Source organism: Callionymus lyra, chromosome 5, assembly GCF_982586985.1.
Source record: "Callionymus lyra chromosome 5, fCalLyr1.hap1.1, whole genome shotgun sequence".
Classification (NCBI taxonomy): domain Eukaryota; kingdom Metazoa; phylum Chordata; class Actinopteri; order Syngnathiformes; family Callionymidae; genus Callionymus; species Callionymus lyra.
Window position 1 is genome coordinate 32,949,000 of NC_141822.1, and position 23,276 is coordinate 32,972,275.

General features: G+C 40.5%; 3 protein-coding genes across 3 annotated transcripts in view; 1 reads left to right on the forward strand and 2 right to left on the reverse strand.

Moving 5' to 3' along the window:
• filip1l (filamin A interacting protein 1-like) overlaps positions 1–10,539 on the forward strand; it is a 54,204-nt gene extending 43,665 nt beyond the window's left edge. The window contains exons 5-6 of the mRNA XM_087792053.1: positions 3,619–6,409; positions 9,862–10,539. Coding sequence (XP_087648179.1) covers positions 3,619–6,409; positions 9,862–10,077 — 3,007 coding nt within the window. The 3' untranslated portion in view covers positions 10,078–10,539. The remainder of the gene's footprint in view (positions 1–3,618; positions 6,410–9,861) is intronic.
• ect2l (epithelial cell transforming 2 like) lies at positions 92–18,442 on the reverse strand. The gene is made up of 22 exons (XM_087792054.1): positions 18,353–18,442; positions 16,771–16,883; positions 16,216–16,378; positions 15,901–16,144; positions 15,472–15,655; positions 15,272–15,401; positions 14,979–15,144; positions 14,298–14,426; positions 13,687–13,779; positions 13,398–13,604; positions 13,227–13,330; positions 13,026–13,160; positions 12,867–12,953; positions 12,429–12,538; positions 12,221–12,368; positions 12,088–12,161; positions 11,870–12,026; positions 11,736–11,801; positions 11,589–11,677; positions 10,802–10,974; positions 10,607–10,731; positions 92–197 (listed from the first exon to the last, which is right to left on the reverse strand). The coding sequence occupies exons 1-21, from the start codon at positions 18,407–18,409 to the stop codon at positions 10,607–10,609; spliced, it is 2,754 nt and encodes a 917-aa protein (XP_087648180.1). The 5' UTR covers positions 18,410–18,442; the 3' UTR covers positions 92–197.
• Positions 18,443–18,957: 515 nt separating this feature from the next.
• ccdc28a (coiled-coil domain containing 28A) lies at positions 18,958–23,159 on the reverse strand. The gene is made up of 6 exons (XM_087792055.1): positions 22,992–23,159; positions 22,714–22,893; positions 22,393–22,568; positions 20,442–20,596; positions 20,315–20,337; positions 18,958–20,051 (listed from the first exon to the last, which is right to left on the reverse strand). The coding sequence occupies exons 2-6, from the start codon at positions 22,875–22,877 to the stop codon at positions 19,997–19,999; spliced, it is 573 nt and encodes a 190-aa protein (XP_087648181.1). The 5' UTR covers positions 22,878–22,893; positions 22,992–23,159; the 3' UTR covers positions 18,958–19,996.
• Between the last annotated feature and the right edge of the window lie 117 nt (positions 23,160–23,276).

A 23,276-nucleotide genomic window follows, 5' to 3' on the forward strand; every position in this document is an offset into this window, starting at 1 on the left:
TGGAGGCTCTGTACGGAGACGTATCACGTTGGAGAAGTGGATGAACTTTGTGGATCAGGTAGGATCCCGAAATATCACTCTTGATTTAGAGGAAGAAGGAATGTTCTTCAGGTCCATGTTGTATTTCCGTACTGAAGCACTTTGGTTGAGGAGTAGAAGCTTCTGTTAAGAAGGAGTTCGGGAACATGTGATGAGTTCTAATGGGAAGAGAAAACTGTATTAATGTGTGTGAAATAAACTCCAACTTCTCAAGTTTCACTGGATAACTTGACTGCCTGATGTTGATGATGTGGATTGATGGATGTTAAACAAACAAACAGATAAGATTATGGTGTGTTTCTTTAGTTTCTGGTCTTCTCTCTACTTCTAAAACTTTGAATACTTTTACTTTTGTAAGCTTTAATATTGTGGTTTCTGAAGCCAGCTTTAATCACAGATAAATCGTGTATGCATTCAAAATAATCCTGCTTTTGTATGTTTATTCAGTGACAGTTTTAGAATTAAATACATAGACTTTTACTTTAACTATATGTTCTTTTAAAAAAAAAATACAATTATTGTTTTATTGTTTTTCCTTTCGCATGTCATAGTCAAGTATGTTTTCTTGTATATAGTTAAAGGTTTTATTGACAAGTTCAACAAACGTGGACAATCATGATAAAAAAATGTTTCACTTGATCCATTATTTGGTGTATGTCATGGAATCAAACGATGTCCATCCTCGGTTGAGATGATTCCTTGTCAATTTTATTAGGAGAGGCTTTTATTTAAATAATTTTCTAAAACAAGTTTAATTTCACTTTTATTCTTTCACTTGTTTGTTGAGTGGTTTACGCCCAGTTAAGGTATGAAAGGTCATTCAGTCACATGGCAGAGATGTTTTTTCAAAAGTCTTTTCTTTAATTTTTCCAAAACAAACAACTTTAGAGGTTTATATTTGTTGTCTTTTTGAAGAAATGGAGTCTACTTTCACAGTACTTGTAATGTCCTGGTCCACTTTTACCCGCCGACCCACGAGCAGGAAGTTAATAAATACCCCAGCGACGTATTTAACAGATGCTGATTGCTCTCAGGGGCATATCGCTTCACCAGCGTGGACTTAAAATATTACCAGCCGACTGCATCAATCAGCCTCTGTAGACTGCATCACACATCGTGTAGTTCCGGAGGTGCACTGGCGCGGGACATACATCTTCTTTACAAGATGACCTAAACACTTGCGGTGAGGAACTGGCACAGCGGTGGTCACATATGGGACGTGTAACGTGGTCGCAGGCGGAGGGTGAGCCACAGTTTCCAGCTTCAGCAGGGGAGACCCGTGTGAACACCAGCATGGGTGGTGAGTCGTGTCTCCGCACGAGCAGGGAGGCAGAGAAACGCTCTTTGATCGGTGATACAGGCTGGATGAGCTTGTCTTTTACACTATTATAGTGTATTTAATATTGTAAACCGCTTGTCCCAGTCTGCTGATTCATGAATAAAAACAATTTCCTACCAGACCTTTGTTTAATTCAACATGTGAAGTAGAAAAATCTGAGCATCGTCTCAAGAGAGGTTCTGACGGTTTGTGGATAAGAAATCAAGTATTTTGATTCACTTGGTGAGATTGTTGTACGGGAACTCAGGCTGTTTAAGTCTAAAGAGATTTTTGATGATGCTGTCCAGATAAGTTTTCATGTTTGGATGATGATGTGATTATTGCCATAGTAACATAATAATAAATAAAAAGGATGTTCCTTGTGGTGAACCAAGGTTGATGCATCCTAAATTGAGTTAAAGGAACTAAAGTGTTCCGAAGAAAAATAATTTAGCTGTTCAGATGGCTTGTGCCGAACTACCTAAACAAAACTTATGACATTTATCCAAACTCTCTTTTTTTTTTGAACATGGAATGTGTGAAATGAGAATCTGCTGGTTCTCGTTTGACTTTCTGCTGAATTGAAAAACAAAACATTGTATGACATATGTCACGCCAGACTATAGTTGAATTGAATCTATTGTATATCCAAGATAGAAAGGTTATTGTGTTTAGTTTTCCACAGCCAACATTTCAAGTGAAGGTCACATCGAAACTGTGAACATTATATAAACTCTGGATTTAAGTGTTATGAGCAAACAGTGATTCAACAAAAAGAGCACTGAGACGTTCCAATGAGCCAATAACGTGACGTGAGGGTGTGAAAGTGGTCAACTGTTGCATAACTATCCTTGAGGCACTGAGACACTTTTGTGGAAAAATCAAATCCATAGCTAAAGATGCGAGTAGAGGGGCCTGACATGTAGATGTACATGTAGACCACATGCGTCTGAAGCAATGATGGACAGATAATTATACATCATCCTTCACTGTTGTTACTGAAGGTGCTGCGCTCAGAGCACACACACCTGGATGCACTTACTGAACATGTGTCCTTCTGCCTCCACCACTGAGCAGCTACTGAAGTGCTCCACACACACACATGCACACACACTCATGCACACTGAGTGAGTAAGTGAGTGAGGGAAGGAGGGGCTCTAATTGCCTCTGTGAGTTGGGGAATTCCTTTAGCATGTAAAAGAAGGAAAAAGGGAATCAGGGAGGTGCTGCTGGTGGTTTTGGTGAGGGCAAGGGCGGGCAGAGCTGGTAGCGAAGGAACCCCTTTAATTAAAGCACTGTTCCATGCCAGTGGGCCATCTGGAAGCGCCGGCAGCAGCGCTGTCTTCAAAGAATGGCTGGAGTTGGAATCATCCTGGACCATGGTGCTCATGTGGCAGATTTACTGACCCTGTTTTTGTCAAAAACGTTTGCCAAAAACTCAGAGGATAGCTTCTTTACAGCACTCACAGAGTTTTTTTGACAGACATTTTATTATCAAATGGAGATGACTATAACATTAAACTCTTCGTCCCAGATTAAGTTTACTTGGGGCCTTCTTTCTCAGAGGTTCAATCTGTTAAACACATTCACAGGTCATGAGTAGCATTCCAGCAGTGCATGTCAGTTCTTTTTCTTAATTTCCCAGAGGGCTATATGCTCGTAGCTCGGAACATGCTGGAAACTTCTAGGATTGTTAACAGCATTCACAGCAGTAACTCAAGTTTCATATGGAATTGGCAACTAGGGAACCAAAAAAAGCCTGACAGTAACTTAGGCTACTGCTATTACTTGGTTGGAAACCGCCATGTTTTGATTAAGTATGAAATTCTCCATGAAATTAATGTCAAGTAGGGCATGTACGAAAGAAATCTGAATCATTCTTGTTAATGTCAACCTTTAATAACTTTTGCTAGTAAGGTTAGTCTACAAAACCAGTGCCAATTCCACTTCACATAAAGAAAATCGTCCGGTATATAAACTGAAAAACTGCTTTCTCACGTCAGGCATACATCCCTAGAAATAATATTATTTTATGATGTGGGATTTTCCATAGAGAAGATGGATTCATCTTTACCATAATGAAAAATCGTCCACTTGAGACATAATTTGAATGCATGAAAAAACCTTGAAAATTTCTAGCATTGCTATCATTAAGCTAGGCTAGCAAGTACACCATTAGGTTCCAGTTTGGCTTTTTTAACAAAGTAGTAGTTTTTTTTTTCATTTTCTAGACTGACATGTGCTGTGTCTGTGTCTTTTAGGTTGAAGGTGCTCATTGACCAAGAAAAGGCCTATGGGGAAGTCAAGGACGAAGAAAACAACAAAAAAGTTTCTGATCTAAAGGAGGAGCTGACCAAACTTAAGTCTTTTGCATTGATGGTGGTGGACGAACAGCAGCGTCTCACCGATCAATTAAATCAACAGTCAGCAAAGGTTGACGAGCTAACAGCGAGTGCCTCTCAGGCCCAGGTGGACCTGATCTCAGCTAATGCCCGTTTGCAGGACGAGGAGCAAAAGGTGATTCACTTGGAGGCTGAGCTCCGAGATCAAGTCGTCCAGTACCAACAAGAACAAGAGGCTATGACCGCCAAACTGACTCACGAGGATTCCCAGAACAGGCAGCTGCGTCAGAAATTATCGGCACTCAGTCGGCAACTTGATGAACTCGGGGAGACCAACAAGACTCTGCGTAGAGCAGAGGATGAACTGCAAGAGCTCCGGGACAAAATGAGCCGTGGGGAGTGTGGAAACTCTGGACTCATGTCCGAGCTGGAAGAGTTGAGGAAAAGAATCCTAGAAATGGAGGGAAAAGATGAGGAGTTGATCCGGATGGAGGACCACTGCCGGGACCTGAACAGAAAACTGGAGAACGAGGCCAACCAAAGTCTTACATTAAAGTCAGAAGTTGAGAAACTCAACCACAGAATCATGGACTTGGAGAAGTTAGAAGACGCATTCAGCAAGAGCAAACAAGAATGCGTTTCACTTAAAAGTAACCTGGAGAAGGAGAAGTCAGTGTCAAAGGTTTTGACTGGTGAGCTGGAGGTCTTGAAAATGCGGGTGAAAGAGCTGGAGTCTGCTGAGAGTCAGCTAGCAAGAACAGAAGGGACCCTGAAAGAGGAGCTAAGCAAGCTAAAGACCCTGACAGTCATGCTGGTGGATGAAAGAAAGGTAATGGCAGAAAAGCTGAAGCAAATGGAACATAAGGTCCAGAACAGTACAGGGAAGCTTCAAGCTGAGCAGGACAAGGTCACGTCGGTAACAGAGAAGCTCATAGAGGAAAGTAAAATGGCACTGAAGTCCAAAGCAGATCTGGAGGAGAAAATGTGCTTTGCCACAAAGGAAAGGGATGAACTGAAGGCTAAACTGCAATCTGAGGAAGAAAAGAGCAATGATTTGGAATCCAAAATTAACATGATGAGGAAACGGTTGCAGTCGCTGGAGACCATTGAGAGAGAGTATCTGAGGAACAAAGTCAAAGAGGACAACGTCAAGACATCCATCACAAACCGCTTCCAGCAGGAGGATAACAAAGTGAAGGACTTGACTCAAGAGGTGGAGCGCCTGAGACAGAAGTTGAAGGACATGATGGTTGTGGAGGGAGACATGTTGAAGAGTGAGGATCTGGAATCACTGGAGAAAAAGTTTACCAAAGAACAAGAGAAGGCTGAGGCGCTGACGGAAGAGCTGGAATCCTCAAAGAGAGAGTTGTCCAGGTATCAGCTGGCGGAAAAGAAAGAAAGCAACCAAGAGCATATTCTCTTTAAACGTCTTAAGGAGGAAGAAGCAAAGTCCAGTCATTTATCCAGGGAAGTGGCGGCTCTGAAGGAGAAAATCCATGATTATATGGGAACAGAAGAATCAATCTGTCGTATGAAAACTGACCACTCTACTCTCCAGCGGAAATTGACACAGCAGGAAGTCCGAAACAAAGAGCTTGCAAGGGAAATGGACACACTCACACGAGAGCTAGAAAGATACCGACGATTCAGCAAAAGCTTACGTCCAGGCATGAATGGAAGGCGGTTTTCTGACTTGCATGTATCAACCAAAGAAGTCCAAACCGAGCCCATTTACCTGTTGCCTCAGAAGGCACTGGTTCCCCTGGAGCGTGCTGTCGTTAATGGAAAGCTGTACGACGAAAGTGAACCCGAGGACAATTCCAACTACAGCAACAAGCTCAACAGCTGTAGCCCGGCCCTCATCAACAACAACCTGAACAACATCCGGAGAGCACGAGTCCCGCTACTGAAGAATAAAGATTGCGCCCATCTGGTCAATGGTAAAGTGCCAACACTCCAAAATGGCAACCAGTCTGGAGATGTTGTGCTGACCCACAGTCCCGGACAACCTCTGCACATTAAAGTAACTCCTGATCATGGCCACAACACAGCAACACTGGAGATCACCAGTTCCCCTACAGAAAATGCCCAGTCATTTACCAGCACTGCGGTGATACCCACAAGTGGGGGTCCCCCCAAACAAAGAATCACTATCATCCAGAATGCTTCCCTTTCCCCAAATATGAAATCCATTTCCCCTCTTTCAAAAGGAAAAGGTTCACCAATCTCCGATGAACTGTGCTCACCGGACAGAGCCCTGTCTCCTGTCACCATGGCGACATACTCTAGGGCAATGACCCCCGATTCCTGTGGTTCCCTAACACCGGACAGAGCAATGTCCCCAATTCAAATTGTCTCGGTCACAACAGGCACCCCTGAACGATCCCTGTCAACGGAGCCACCGGAGGTTGTTGGAGGACAGGCCGTCTTTCGCGTTAGCCCAGAGAGACAGAACAGCTGGCAGGTCCAGAGGTCCAATAGCAGCGGGCCCAATGTCATCACAACAGAAGACAACAAGATCCACATTCATTTAGGGAGTCCCTACATCCAGAGCATCACCACACCAACACAAACTTTAAGTCCTGGACTTCAGGAGCAGAGGACTGTGACAAATTGTAACACAGCTACCATCAAAAGCAGCAGCAAACTCACTAGTAGCATCATGATTAAGCCCACCTCCGGCCAAATCCAAAGACCGTCACAGATTACAGTAAGTAATTCTTATGACTGACCCCGTAACCCCGCACATCATCCCATTACCACCTGTGAGACCCCCCATCCACATATAGACCCTTGTTTATCCTGAATGTCTGTTTTACTTGACAACTGTGTTTTTGTGTTTATTTTTCTTTGGTGTGTACGACTGCATGATAAATTGTGTTTTGAATTGGACTTAAAAGGAGTTTTTAACTTATGTGCACTGACTGTTGGACTAAGTGGGAACGCTCTCCACTCTGCCTTCCCTCGCACTGTTGTATTATAAACCTTTTTATACTTCATCTTCATGCACCTGACTACAGTGTCAACATTAAATGGGAGCGTGTCGCCCCTGCTTGCTGATGTTATGGATTCTTTTAATCCAGCATGTTTTGGAAATGTACGACTCTAAACAAAGCTACAATGGTTCAGTTCAACTTTATCATGCATGCAAGTACAATTAACCCATTGATATTTAAATGTGTGTAACAATATGTTGAGATGGGTTTTCAAGTCTGTGAACTATTTTCGGGCTCTATTAAATCATACAAACTGATTTTTGCTCGTTTTATTCATCACCAAAGGGAGGAAAAACCTCTGAGTCAAAGCTCTTCGTAGTAATTTCAGTAATGAGGTTTAGAATCATGTTTAATGAACCGTTTATATTCACCATGTGCAAAATCCTCCACCGGTATCTGCCAGAGATGCCTTTTCTCTAGATTGCTATAGATTATTCATAACAGTGGTCTTTATTTAAACAAGTCATGTTCATGTTTGGTTATAAAATGTTTTCTACATACCCCACTGTAAACAGGACACTATTTTTGAAGACCACAAACATTAAAATAAACAATATTATGAGAGTTTTCTAAGGAGAAAAAAAAAGGTTGATCTTTGACCAGACCTTCTTTCTTTTCTCTTGACAGCCAATACAAGTGTTTTTGATAATATAAATGTATTTATTCTTATGTTATTCATATTTTATGCACCTTGTGGTGTTATTTAAAAAAATATCCTTCCTTGATTCTCAATTACCTCAGTCATTTTCTGAGGAAGTTGTACAACATCAGCAAAAGCAAATTAAAGTTACTTGAATAAAACAATTTAATTTTAAGATAAAATAGAAGCAATATTATATTGAAGGATTTAGCATAATGTCAAAAGCTAGATAAGATTCACATGATCATACATTATTAAATTGATAGACCCAAAATTCAAATTTACTCATTTTCTACTCACCCTCATGTTGACTACGGGTTGGCATTATTTTAAGAGTAATGAGTTTCTTTTTTGAGTTATAGGGGAAAATGTATGTCTATTATAATGTAGCAGCTGACACACAATTGTTGCCTTCTTTATCTTCGCCCAAAAAGACACACTTATAAACATTCAAATACCTCCACAATTTCTAATGTCGAGGCCTCAATACAAGATGGACGTTACAGATTAACACCACGGAGGTATTTGGATGTTTTTAAGTATTTCATTTTGGAAGAAGATGAAGACAACTGAGTGCCAGTTGCCAGTTAAAATGGACTTCCTATTTTCATCTATAACACTAAAAATGAACAGATTACTTTAGAAATAATCCAAAACCCTTAGTCGACATGAGGGTGAGTAGAAAAGAGGTGAATTATGAATTTTAATCAAACTAACTCTTTAAGTTGTAGAGCTGTACTGTGTGACTGAAGTGAAAGGTGAATTCCTTAATAAAGCTCAAAGTAAACATCTTCACAGTGCAGACTGAGCTCTGAAGAAAATTACCTATAAGGAAGAGATCCAGACTCACAAGTGTTGAGACAACAAGCCGTTAAACTAAGGCAGTAAATGAAGGAGGCTGAGGGACAGCTGGAGGAAGCAGAGTCCAGCACGGATGAAGGAAGGCGAGTTGACAGAACAATATCATACTCATCAAACTGGGAAAAGCTTCCAGCAGCTGACCGTGACCTCATTTAACTTCAGACTCACTTCCATCTGATAGTGGCTCAGTTCTTTCGGCGACTCATGCTAGTGCCAGAATCACGAGGTCCAGGTTTAGACGCAAAAGTGAGAAGCTGACAGCTGAATGAATGCCAATCTCTAAATGCACATTAGAACACAGACGAGGAGTTGTCTTTGTTCTTAGTGAAAAGAAGCATTACTGCCTACTGAGAAGTGTTCCAGGGGAGTTCTAATGCTGCACAGGTGCATTGTGGGATTAAACCTGTGATTTTTATGATTCAAGTAAACAAATACTAATATTTCTTTCTAATAAAAACTAAGGTGAGGCCGACTGTGGAATTATAACCCAAAGGTGCCTTTACAAAAAAATAATCAGATCTTCTGTTGAAACTCAGCCAGAGAAGTGTTGCTCATGGGTACTTCAACTGTCAAAGTCAAAGTCGAGAATCTAACCTGCATTGACTTGAGTCAGTGATGAGGTGCTGCCACTAGAGACCGTTTTACACATTAGGATCAGTGTGAGAGGAGCGTGTTGCTCAAGGGCGCAGTTTTCCCTGGAATCACACCAACATCCTCTTCGTCACTGCTCTGAGCACAAGAGCACAAGTTCTGGTCTGGGAGCAGACGCGCCGTCTCCAACAGAGGCTTCATAACAGTCCTGCTGTTTGGTTTCCATGGCGACAGCTGTTGGCGACTCAGACCGCAGCGAGCAGCGCTGACTCTGCAGTCCAGCCTCTCTGACGCGCTCACTGGCGAGGTGTCGAAGGTTCTGACAAGACGTCCCGTGCACGTCCATTCGCAAACTCTCGTCGTGAAAAAAGAAGAGGAAGTTGCCACAAAAATGTCAGTGCTTTGATTCTAGGATCGTTGAGCGTAGTGACTCAGTCTTTGAGCAAGGCATTTAACCTTTACTGCGTTTGAAAAGATGACCAGCTCTTTATTCTCAATTGTAATTTAGCAATATAACAACTTCATTTCAGTGGCTGGTGGTGAAATGAAAGTCGCTGGTTCGGGTTTAATCTTAGGGATGGTGTCGTCTGAAAATAAACATAACTGACAATAAAAATAACCCGACTTGTCTAGTGTGCAGCAGGTGATGATGCAGGCCATACTATCTTTTCTGTTCATAAATCTGTCTTTAAATATACCACAAATCTTATTCTGTGCCTCTCTGGATCTGTTCGAGGCTCGGTCAATTGATTCTAATGCATTATTTACAGGATCACTCTGCCAGTGGAACATCTCTGGGTGCGTCAGATAAAGCTAGAGTGGAGTAGGGGAACGAAAGTTTTGCAAATATACAAACAATGGCAGAGAGCCTTATTTTGAATTTAAAAGCGATTAAATATTTAGCGTAAGAAAAGCGCTATACAAATAAAAATTACTTACTTACTTACTAAGAAATCGAACTAATGGCGCCATCCCGTGGATCGTATCAGTATTTCACCGAGTTAAATAGAAGGTTTTGTAGTTCTCTTCATTGCTCACTCATCTGATCTGACACCTGTCACCTGTTTTACACAGATACCTGTAGAATCATTCCGACGCTCGGGACCCACAAGAATCCCCAAACCCAAGGGCTTCAGCGGCCAGAAGTGGACGACAAACGGTTTAACAGCAAACACTGGACTTCATCCGAAGAGTGTGAATAATCTGGTAGCGAAGGTCTCGACCGCACACACTCCTGATGCTAACAGCAACAACAACAACAACCCAAACCTGGTCAACCGCAGACTGTGATACGAGAATTTAGAATTGTTAATAATGTGAGTTTTCTGTGGGTGCTCAAGTCAGGGAAGGCTTTTTTGTACATTTGATGATTTGATCCTTTATTTTTTATCTTTTCATTCTAGCTTGCTGCTTTAATGATTATGTGTCTTTCCTCACTGACTACAAATCACATGGTGTTACTTCAGGTTATTAGACAGACTCAAAGGGCAATCATTAAATATTAAAAATGAAAAGTGAAAAGTCCTCATATCCAAAATCCAATTATTTATCACTCTAAATTAGTTTAGAAAATATTGAGGTGTTGTAACAGTCAGTGTTCAATGTAAAGTACATTTTGATTCAAAACTCCATGAATATAATGATTTCTTGTGACTAAAAGAGAATGAATTTTGTGGTAATATTGTACATAAAAGTGTATTTTTGACGTGTTGTTGTATCTAACTTCTTTCCACTTAAATGATTAATTTCTGCTCAATAAAGTTTTCTACCTTCATCAACATGAACATATCACTGGACTTGAACCTAGAGTCATTCATACTTATGATGGGACGACCTTTATAGCCGACTCCAGCACGGTGAGGAAGTGGTCTCTCTGGTCTGCCCTCTCCGTGGCACAGACCCAGGAGCGACGAGGACCTTCCAGGACGAAGGCGTGACTCACGTCTAAGTAGCAGTGAAGTGGGTATAAGTGGTTGTACTGAACATGTGTGTAGATGTGTGTGTCAGGACTCACAGCGGGAGAAAGCAATTCTCCTGACGGTCAGGCAGCTGAGCGCCACAGATGCCAGGAAAGTGTGTTCGCTCTGGTGGGACAGAGTGAAGGGAGTGTGTTGATCTTGTCGTCGTGTCAACAGAAGGGCATCGTTGAAGAGAAAGAGGCCGACATCGGACATCTGCTCGTACTCCCTGAGATGTTACAGATGCAAACCATGTTAACTTCAATCTACACCAGTGAAAAAACGCTGAATCATTAACAAATGCCTTAGAAATCATATACAGTTTAAGAGAATCACATGAATATTTTCCTTTTTTTTTATTATCCAGTGGTTAGTATATTAACTATGATCTTCTAGAATAGTAGACTTGACTGTTCAAGATTATACTGAGGACTGGCTGTTCATCTGCATATAGTAAGCTTTTTCTTTTTTCTCCCCTATTAAGATGTGAAGGAATTACAATTTTACCCACACACAGAATAGTATATATTTTTTATATAATATATGTTTTGAAAAGTCTTATTAGTATAACAGTCCTCTCCTTTAACTAAAGCTTCACTGGTGTTGAAACTCTATCACCAGCAGATTAAATCTAGCTTGAATCTAGTATTTGACACAACTTTAACTAATAACTATCTCACTTACTAATGATTACATCATGACCCTAGACATCATTATATTCTATATCAGCACTTCATATAGAAGCTGTAGATGGGAGGATACGTTTTTTGACATTGAGTTAGTGTTTTGCTTCAATGAAAAAGTGGAATTTTCAAATTAGCTGCCGGGGAACATGAGTTCTACCTGAGTGACTCAGGGAGGTTTTCGTCTGGACTGTGGAACAACGCAGCATCCTGACTCACGAGGAGCTGTCTGCTTCCCTCCTTCAGGTTCTGAGCAGGAGGAGGTGAATGAGCATCTGCGATGTTGCTGCAGAACAATGAGACTCACAGGACATCCTTGGATGAGCTGCTGGGTGGCTTCCATTAGGGTGACACGTTCTGAGTTCCGCTTCAACTAACAGATGAGAATCATGAAACCTTCAGCAGGTTTAACAAGAAAATATTGTGTTAAATGTGTCATACCTTGTCAATGAATTCACTGTATTTTGTAAGTGTGTTGAGTGCAGAGTGGATTTGTGTCTGGTCTGGGTGAGTGTGATGTGTGTGTGAGTTCATTGACTCTAGTAGAGTCACATATTCATGTATTCTCCACACAGGACACAGCAGCAGCTCCTGCAGGCTACAAACACACACATGTCATGAGAACATGCTTCAACATATTCAGACTTCATCATTGTCACCTCATCATGTGTGTAGCAAGAGTTCGGTTGGTTCTCTTGAGGAACGCTCTGAAAAAAGGCTTCAACTCTAGGCACTGACAAACACACATTATGAATACACAGTTATATTGTCCGACTTGTTAATTGTAATCACCTTGTCGATGGTGCCGAGTGCAGTTGTGTAGTTGTTCAGGTAGTTGGTGTAGACCTTCAGTCGGGAGCAGAGCTTCACAAACACATCTCCCACACACTGGCCTGCTCCCCACTGGAGCAGCCGCCGCTCCAGCTCCTGCACAAATGTCCTGACACCACCAGCAGTTCAGCACCAACACCCTGAGTTGAGGATTTGTGTTTGTGTCTACCTGTGGAGCTCCAGCAGTTGTGCGACCGGGCTGAAGATGACGAGGATGTCAGTGGAGCTCAGGATGGGTCTGTTAGAGTCGAGAGCTGCTCTCACAGGATCCCGGTACTCCTGGAACGCAGAAGAGAAACTTTTTGTTTTGAATGAAAAACTGCTTTGGAAAGAAGTCATCATTCATTGCTGGGAATAAAGCAGCAGAACCACAGATATGTACAGTCATTGTCAGGCCCTAGATTCTCACAACTCAACATAAGATAATTCTAAAGATGATGGATGTTTTTTAGTGAGGCTTGTGGTCTTCTTAGGTATTCTCATCAAGAGTTGTATATGTTTAATTTTTTTTAGTATAACGTTGGCCAATGCCTCATTCTTTGGACATTAAAAATAAAAAGGACACAGAAACAAAGGGAGCTGCTTGTGTTCAAGTAAAATGCTGCACCTTCACGATGCAGTTGAGTCTGCTGACGTACACACACTCGCTGTGGTGCAGCTCTCTGCAGACAACACCTCTCCAGTCTAAGCTGGGCTGTAGAGAGAGCTTTTAGAGTTTTTAAGCATCTTCTTTTGATCAAACACTTCCATATGTATAAAACTGCACCAGAGCATTTTCTGGCTTTAAACATGTAACACTGTCGAGCAGCGACTGTGAAGAAGCTTCTTCATTCTTGCTTTCTTCACATTTTTCTTCAGTCCATCTGCTCAGGAAGTTGACCAGGAACTGCAGAGGATTTTCCTGCAGACAAACACGGATGAGCCGTCCATCTGGTGTTGGACAGAGAATGTGTGTTGTGTTTCTGACCATTGTTTGTCCCCTGAGAGCTGAGAGTCCCTCGGTTAGGGCCAGACTCAAATCTTTGGACACACTCAGACCCTCCAGACTCATCTCCCTCCACAGGAACTGACCTGAAAAATAAAGAATGGACTCTAAGAACATGAGCTACAGAGATGGGTCAACAGGGACGGGACTAACCCAGAGCCCGCCCTCTGGCCTGATGACTGACACGCTGTAATCTGTCGTCCAGGATCCTCCTCATCTCCTGCAGAGCGTCTTCCATCCACTGGGCCTGGCTGCACCAGCCTTGCAGAGCCTCCTCACACACATACTCCACAGCTGGCCCTCCAGGCTGCTGGTGTGAGAGCCCCACACACACACTTCCATCGGACCACTCGCCCAAAACTTAAAGAAGAGCGAGGAGACAGAACTCAGTGTTTATCGTGTATCATGATGTCGCACTCTTCTGGTCGCAGTCATGACTCACTGTTCTGAAAACTTCCTGTGCCCAGTCCCATCGCAGCACAAACCTTCAGACTTGTCAGAGTCGAGAGATTCTGCATCAGAGCCAGTCCTGAAGCTGCACAAGTGGAGACATTCACATGAGCTGATCTTTCTGACTCTGTTTAGTAAAATACATTTATCAAAGGTATTTACAGGACACTTACCCACGTTTTAAATAACTCACAGAAAGGTTATATGAATTCATGCTTCCCTAGAAAATCTCCGAAACTAGGTGTTCAAGTTTTTCATTTTCTCTAGAATCCAAATGACAGTCATGACATGACTTATCAAATTCATGCTATAAAATGAAATTACTTAAACTGATTTTTCTTGGAAAAGTTAGATTATGCAAAAAGATTTTTAAATATTTTATATAATTATATAGTTTTTAAATCATTTAATAGTTTATCATATTGATATAACTTAAATAATTAAATTGTATCTATAAATATCCCTTTATTTTGCCATACTGAAGGATTTTGTTGCACTAGGCTTGTGTAGAAACATAATTAAATATTCATATAAAAGTTTTGGACTTAATATTTAAAAGAAAAAAGATAGAAAAATAATGTCAAAGGTGGACAAATAACATACCTGTTGCTGCCAGTGGGCAAAAGATGTCAATCCCACCGCAGTCCTCAGGTGGCGCCAACAATCCACATAATTGTAACCAGAATTCTCTTTGGCTCTGTGTCAGTACGGACTTCTCAGAAAGAACAATATCTGAAGGAAGAAAACACATACTCTTGGAACACCCTGATGGTCGTTTTTAAAGATTTACTGCCCTCTAGTGGTGATTTGTTTCTACAACATTTAAAAATCCAAAAAGAGATGGGAAAATTGGGATGATAGAGAGAAAAGTGTGGATGAGGACGATTTCCCCTTTTAACCATTTATAGAATTAATATTCTTGTGTGAATAAGATAAGATGTCATTGCAGATATGATAATCACATAAAGAGGTGGTCTCATTTTAAATTAAAAAAAAGAATAAAGAATAAATAAAGGAGGGATGTGCCACACGTGTTTCTCAAAAGGTTCTCCGATATAAAAACTGAACGATGACGAACGACTGTGAGAGACTTTTAATTCATTTGGCATTTATAATTAACCAATATTTAAAATCCATCAGTTGCAAACTGAACCTGGTGAACAACAGTTATCTTCATATGACAATGGTATAGCCAACTTCTCTTTAACCCCTGATGAAACTCTGCTTATGTTAATATGATCTCTAAACGTCTTGTCAAACAGCAGCAAGAAAAAAGTGACTGACTGTGTAAGAGTTGCACTTCCTTGGTTCCTCCATGAGCTAAAAGACCAAGTCTCTGCGCTCTCTGTCCAGAAACGGCTCTCTTCACCTGGCCTAACAGAGCAGGAAGACTCCCTCTGTGGTCGTACAGAACCACCACCACTCCTGACCTCACTCCGCTCAACACCATCTGTGGGGAGAAATATCGTTTGTTTCTTTTTATTGGACATTTGTTCGAGCTGAAAAGGCCAAGAAGCAGTCAGTAGACTCCATCAAAACCAGAAGCAGCAGAAGATCGTTCAATGTTCTTTCATCACCTCATAAGCAGGGATCATGTCGGAGAGAAGCAGCAACACAGGAGGACGAGCACAGATGACACTCGGGGTTAACGGTTCAGGTGCAGGTCTTGAGATGAAAGAGGAGAGTGACTCGCTGACCTTCTGTACTCTGTGTGGACATTGACCTGATGTTAGAGCTACTCCTCGTGGAACAAATTAAAACTGCACTGCAGTCAGACCTGCTGGGACTGGTCTGCTCTGACGTCACAGAGTCCTTTACATCCTGGTTGAAGTGCGCTGGCATGGAGGTTCTTGACGTTGACGGGGAGAGTGTGGACATCGAGCTGGAGTGAACGAAGAATCCAGCTGCTTCCACTGCCATGACTGAGCTGCCCCACGCTTTTCTGGTTCTCAGAGAAGTTCCTGCATATGACAAGTCACTCAGTGTGAAACAGATTCCTCTGCATGATCCTCTCTGAAATCTGATGTTCTCCTGGTTCTAACACGTTAAAGAGTAAATTGAGATGGAAGTTGGTCAAGAGATCAATTCCTGAGAATATTGCTTCAAATTTGATATTAAATGCTCTAAAAATTAGATGAAATGATCTTTCAATTAACATTTTTAATCTGGCTTCAATCATTCTGCAGCCATTTGAAAAAAACTGTACTTTTATTTTCTTGAAGATTCTCTCGAATCATCTGCCTGTGCAGCCTCTCCACTCTTCTTTGCTCCTCTTCCTCCGTCTGATGAGGGTGTTGCACCTCCTCATGCTTAACCCCTCGAGGAGAGACAGACTCCAGGGTGGAACAGCAGTGGACATAGTGCTTCTTCCAGGCTCCAAACTCTTTTTCAGCAGGGGAGTATGTTAGGAACCAGCCCAGCTTGATAGAGCGCGGGGCCCAGAGACAGTCCTGTGTTTTGAGGAGGGATTGGAACAGTCAAGACGGCCGTGTGGATGAAGAGGTTGTCGATCCTGACTCACCTGCTCAGCTAGAACTCTCCAGTGCCAGCTCACCTGGGCAGCAGCACTGAGGTCAAGAGGGGACAAGAATGACATCACATACAGGGACAGGAAGCGTGGAAGGACTGAGGTGAAGTCCAGATGAGTCACAGGGACTGTTTCTATCAGCATATCGCGACAGAACCTAAACCAGAAAAAATAAGACGTTTCTAAAGTGTGTTTTAAGGCTTTACCTGCATATAAATATTATTATTGAGTCAGAACAGAGACATGGAAACCAAACTAAACATCTGCATTTTCAATCCTGTTTCTGAGATTGTGATCATCATTTCATGAACTTACAAACAGTATCTATTCTTTACGTAAAGACATGTACACTTAGGAATCTAAAAAAGATCATAGTTAACAATCAAAGGCATAATTAATATTTCTTCACCACTTGCTTTGTGAAAGAATTCAATTTGGCAAAAGCAGGTTAAAGGAAATTAACCAGGTTATTGTTTAAAAAGTATATCTAAACCTTTGAATATATATTCTGACCAGAAACAAGAGACAGTAGTACAAGCAGAGCTTTACTTGAGCTGATTCTTGTTGCAGCAGCCGAGCAGAGAGTGCAGCAGATGTTTCCTCTGTCTGTCCGTCCACAGGTCAAACCAGCGCATCACCAGATTAATCCTCTCATCAAACAACTGCAGGACGGCAGAAACACAACCCAGCAAACATCGTCATTCGTCAGTGTGTCTGCGACTGATATACAATCGTTCACTTCACCACATACACAATTGCACGTTTATTCTAAACTGTGGTCAAACAAGTAATGATGTTACTTAATATTGACGTCATATACTCATAATGCTTGACCAGTTCATTAAATATTTATTTGTATACATTTCTAACAAAATTCAAACAATCAAGTCATTATGTTCATGTTTGCCTGTCTTTTCTCAACAATGTGACATTAGAATATAGGTTTCTGACCTGCAGCAAAAATAAACTTAAAAAAACCTAAAAAAAAAACCTTGTGTTGTCTCTGGGTTCAGGGAAACCAGAGACAACACAATGGTTACCTAAGAAACATTTGTTTAGGGGACCTCTGGGTGACCTTGACCCAGACATAACACAAGGGTTAAAAAAATAATTGAGAAGAAAACACAGGCACTGAGGAGATGACACGGTTCACCTCGTCTACAGTATAGATCAATAACTTACACACAGTATATAACTTAACTATTAATTATTACCTAATATACATAAAGTTAAACTGGATTCATGTAATTCAGGAGTCACCAGACCAGTCTTTAAAGGGCCGGGGTGGTGTAGGTTTTTGTTCCAACCGATCAAGCATGTACAGTTTAACCAATGAGGTTTCAGCTGAAACAAGCAACACCAGACTGACAATCAACTGATTACACTCCTAAAATCCTGATGGGATTAAAAGGCGTCCTCTTGATGGGTTGGAATAAAAACCTGTGCTGTGTCTCAAATCGCATACTAGCGTACTAAAAGTTAGTATTTTTAGTGCGTTAGTGCGTCTAAATTCTTAGTATGCGAAATTTAGTGCGCCATGCACACTAAATTGGCGTACTAACACGCCCACAAAACTGAGCATGGTTCGATGGACACTAACCATACTAAACAGCCGCCATCTTAGTGACGTTTTAAACGGAAGTTACGTCATATATAAATGCATATATATTCATATACTTACAGGAGCATTTTCCGCAGCAGTAGGAGGATAAACACGTCTTCGCTGCTGATACCAGCTTAAATATCTCGCGATTATTTAGATTCTCATATTTTTTCTTTATTTATTTTTCCAAAGTTGCAATACGTGCTGCCAGCAGGTGTCGGCGATAGCGTTCAAACAGCTGGTTGAAACATTGTTAAATAGAAGTAGAAGAAGAAGCTGTCATGTGATCTCCGGTTAGTGTGTAGCAGCAGTGTTTGATTTGAGACATACTATCTGTGGAGAATTTGCGTACTAGTAAGTACGTACACTAAACTGATGCATACTAACTTCTAGCATACTAGGAGTAGTATGCGATTTGAGACACAGCACTGCACTCACTGCGGCCCTTTGAGGAACACTTTGGAGACCCCTGATGCAAATCATTAATTAAAATTTCATTTCAGTACAGACACACGATACTTTACTGACCTGCTGATTGTTCCGTTTGTTGTTGAGGGGTGTCCAACTACTGAAGCGTGTGTCCATGGAACGTCCTGCATAGTCGGTTCCATTGAGCTGCCAACGCTTCACAGAGTGAGGAAGAGACTGATCCATGGACTTCAATGTTACCGTTCCTTCAATGGATTTTTCTCTATCGTGACACTTCAGCTGCAACACTGCTCTCCGCCTTGTTGCCGTAGTAACGTGTCAACAAAGTGACCAGACATTCCTTCACAGCCGACTTCAGTCCTGCACATTAATATTTCAAGTTAAAGAGCAGTTAACACTCCTAACACAGATCCTTTGACGTACCTTTAATTGCTTTGACCTTCAGGTGAAGGTCAAGTGAGAATTGACTTGATTCTACTTTGAACAATGTTAATATATCAAAAATGTAATGTTTATTCAGCTATGAAAGGATGAAAACAAACAAATGTAGAAAATCAAATATTACAGTAAGTAACGTTTCAAGTTATGCATTCAAGTCAATTAAAGGTTTTAAAAAACTCTACAAAAACAAGCACATGTCATCAAATGTCATCAAAACACTGACTTCTCTAAAAGATTGAAAAAGTCCAAAAAACACAAAGACAGATAGTCGAATACATTTATTAATAAAGTCATCACAAACAGTTTAAAACATGATCACTTGTTTTAAAACATGTTTACAATCAGTGCAGCATCCTGCTCATGGCAGATCAATACAACTATGATTGATTAGAGCTACAGAGGAAGAAATGAGGAAATAAGGCAGGAGTGAGACATCTTCGTCCACCTGGAGCTCAACACAGCAGATACAAGCTGGCTGAGTGATAATGTGCAAATGCTTTAAATCACAGCTTCACCTCGACTGAGATGTTTGGCATTATAGGATTCACTCAAGTGAGTCTGTGTCGAATCTTGCACGATAAAAGAACAAATACAGAGTTATATGAACAACTTCTGTTGATTGTTGGCATTGTGGATCAAAGTGCAACGTGGAAATTGCTACAATGGTCTTTCACTTACGTTACTTCAGAATCAAATGTTTATGTTGCTGTAATTAACCACATGTTTATATTTGGTAACTAAGTCTAACAGAATAAAAGGTTCATTTGAATTAGCAGCAGTACTGATTTCCACCTCAATTACCATGGCAACATTTTTAACACAGCAAGAGTAACAGCCTCTGATATTGATAATCTTAATTCTTCTTACAATTTTATCAATACAAAAAACTATTTCTTTTATTGTAATGTTAAGTTGTATTTTACTGTTGATTAAAAATATAAATCAAAATAAAATTGTAGATTTCTCTCTGACAGATTCCGTTTTATGAATTTATATCCTCATGTTTGAGTTTGAAATGTTAACTGACAAGTTTTTTAATGTTTTTTCTTTATTCCTGCTGATGCCAATTCATTTTGATCAGAATTTAGCAGGTCAGAGCAAAAAAAAGAAAAAAAAAGAAAGAGATATGACAGTCACACCCATACGTAGTTTTCAGTTGTAACATACCATCTTGGTTCATTGGCATACATTCGATATCAACAGGAGAAAAACAGATGAACTGACGGTCAAACACTGTCTAGATGAGAGTTGTTGAATTCTGATATGAAGATGAAAGCAAAAGAGTGATGAGGGAAAAAAAAATCACATGCTGGCTGTTCTGGGGATCTCCTGGGTGTCCGCTAGATTCAGTTTCTGACTGATAGTTCAATGTTAAGGAGGTTAAACACACATAATGGAGTCAATTCTATTCAAGAGGGAATAGTGGCATTAATACAACAACACAACAACATAGTTTATTAGGTATTTCTATATCTTCTAGTATCTTAATATATTTTCATTTAGCTATACTTACATTTTTGCAGTCCAGATTTGTGCTCGTATAACATGTAAAACATTAGACACACTTGACACAGGCCTCTGAAAAATGTAAAAATGCAATCGTGATATACAAAAGGATACATAGAAGAACTGAGCTCCTCCAGCTGTAAAATCAAAAATGTTGTTACTTAAATGAGCAGCACATGAATGCATAATACACATATTAAACTCTACTACCGAGTGCTCAGAGAGTCAAGTGGAAACTCACATTGAGAAGTAGCTTATCCATGTTCGTGTCGCAGGCCGTTTTCCTTTGGTCCTCTGGCATCTCGTCTACCTGGCCGTATAAATCAAAGTGCAGTCGTGCAAGTTTCTCCTGCATCTCACGAACATGTTCCATCTGCCCGATGGAGCACTCGTTCCCTGAGAGAAAAGTTTGTTTTTTTTAATCAGAAAATAAGAGGTACGTAAGTATTTCTTCACGATAAAAGGAAAAGCAATTGAAGATTAAAAGTAGAATTATATAGAAAATACAAAACAGATATAGAATAAAACAAAGTCAAATAGATTGTGCAGAATTCTTTATGAAAATATATATAATAAAATGGGGAAAAAAAAATGTCTGCTCACTTGCTACTTTTAAAAAGTTCAAAAGATCTACCTTCATCAAATTTTCTCAACATAAGTAAATACTTTATTCAGATGACCTGCATTGAATGGACTGATTATAAGCAATGATAGAAGGATGTGTGGTTTTTAAAATCTTTATAGAAAAAGGCTGACTTGTATAAACAAGTAGAGTCGTTATTTCAGTCAAGAAAATAGCACATTTCACCACATTTGTATACTTTTCCCCTGTGAGTAAATTTCAAAATTGTCCATGAGCCTGCAGATACGTTCAGGGCCTCATGTACAAAGAAGTTTGGGGATTTCATACTAAAGAAACTCAAAACCCAGAAAATGGTGCACAGAAATATTCAAAAATTGGAATCTGAGCATGACACGAAATATAAACTGTATTAACCGTTTTAATACTTTCTAAGTTTTGTTTACATGATCAGACTATTGTTAAGAAAAAGTTCAGAAAAGCTTGGGTATAAATGTTTATATTGTACATACGGGTTTATTTTACGAATACTTTATTAACAGTGCGTTCAGATTGGCTGCTCTGCATGTCAATCAAATGGTTATTGTGCCGAATGGTTGACTTTAGGAATGTCAGTCTAAGATCTCTCCTTAGGGCTGTAGGTCAAACAATCGGCCCATTACTATTTGATTGACATTCAGAGAAGCCTCTTGTCTCCATTTTCTTATATCATATTTTTATTATGTCACAGTATCTACTCTCAACAGGATCAGCCTGTAAATCACGATCTACGTCCTGCCCCCCCCCTGCCTTAAACTGTAAATAAAATGTCCCATGTCTGTTGCTGAACTTCAGTTTTGAAGGTGGTCAAGAAGCGAAGTTCAAGTGGGATGAAATATGATGAGGCCTAGAATAGCGACAAAACTGATCAACAGGAAAATAAAGAAAAATGTTGGAAAAAAACATCATGTGCCATTTGTTTTTAAGAACCAAACTCATTTGTATAAATAGGCTGTAAATATGAATTTTAATTACATAAAATTCTTGTTTTTTGGGGTTGGTGATTACATGACGTTTTTCCACTTGTGAGAAAAAAAGTATTTGTATAAAAACTTTTCGGCAGACAACCTCGGACATTTTGCACTTAAGTTGACTTAAATGAGACAAGACATGATTACATTTTGTCTAAATACACCATAATTGACTTCATCAGGTTGACAGAGTGTTCAATTGCGTAGAAAAAACTATTACCTACAATTTAAATATTTATTAAAACAACCTGTTTTTAACCTGTAATGGAAAAAAAATATTCTTTAGACTATAAGGTAAAACAATTCTTTGTGGTGTTTGCAATATTATTGTCCAAAGTAAGTTATTATCCTAGGGAAAAATAAAAACCAAAATGCTACCCTGGTCTGGAAAGGCACTTTAAAAATAACTATTACTTACTGACCTCACACAATATCACAATAGCTTTATTTAGGTAGGTTCTATGCCATTTTTGAAACATCTCAACTTGTAAAAATAAAAACACAAGGGTGTAACACATGAAGGTAAAGCATGTTGATGAACTAAGAGAGGTGTAAAATAGGGTTGTGATTTCGTCTTTATTCAACAGTAGTGTGTCACCTACCAAATGCTTGGAGTTTTCCTGAATGGAAGTCATCCAGAAGGCTCAGGAGACCTTTCTCCATGTCCTGGACATCAGAAACATCAGTGAGGAAGGAGTGCTGGATGATGGGAGCCCCCTGGTTCTGACTGTTGCGACCAGAGGCCCCCTGCTGGGCCCTGGATTTCTCTCGCAGCCCCCTGAACAACACACACAGTCTTTTGCTGGGTTGACATTTCTAAGTTCAGAGTGGAAGTATATGTATTAAAGCAAGAACTTTTTATTTTTTTAAAACCTCTCGTATGTGTAAGTGAGTCCTCTACTTTCTTTGAACTATATATTTACCGTTTGTTTTTACTCTTCTGGCTGTGAGTGCCCATAGAATGGCTGTAGCCGACTTGTCTTCCTCCCGCGTTCGAGCTCACTTTCCGGGTTGAGCCGCTCGGGGGAGCCTCCGGGGCGGCGGTGGGAGTCCTGGGACTCTTTCTCTTCAACTTTCGCTCCTCCATACTGTCATGGTCCACTCTGTGGCGGGCCGATAAATGACGCAGAACAGAGGGTAAAAACACTGTAAGACGTCACCACACCTGCTTCAATGTCAAGAGTTGTTGCGTCACACTCACAGTCGCAGCTGTTCGAGATGAACGTTGTTATTTCAAACCGGAAGAGAATCACGAGACGACAACACAGACTGTAGAAGACTGACTCATAACTGACAGCTAGTTAGCCTGCTAGCTGGACAGCTAGCCTCCCAACACTGTGTTCCTGTCGCTGTCACTTATACATTTCCGGTTGTGCTTTGCAGCAATCATTCGGACGTTTCAAAACAATACACAGACACGTTAATTTTTACATGTTCCCAAGGTTGTTTAAAAAACCTGCCATTATTCTGAAAAGCAGGAAGTGTT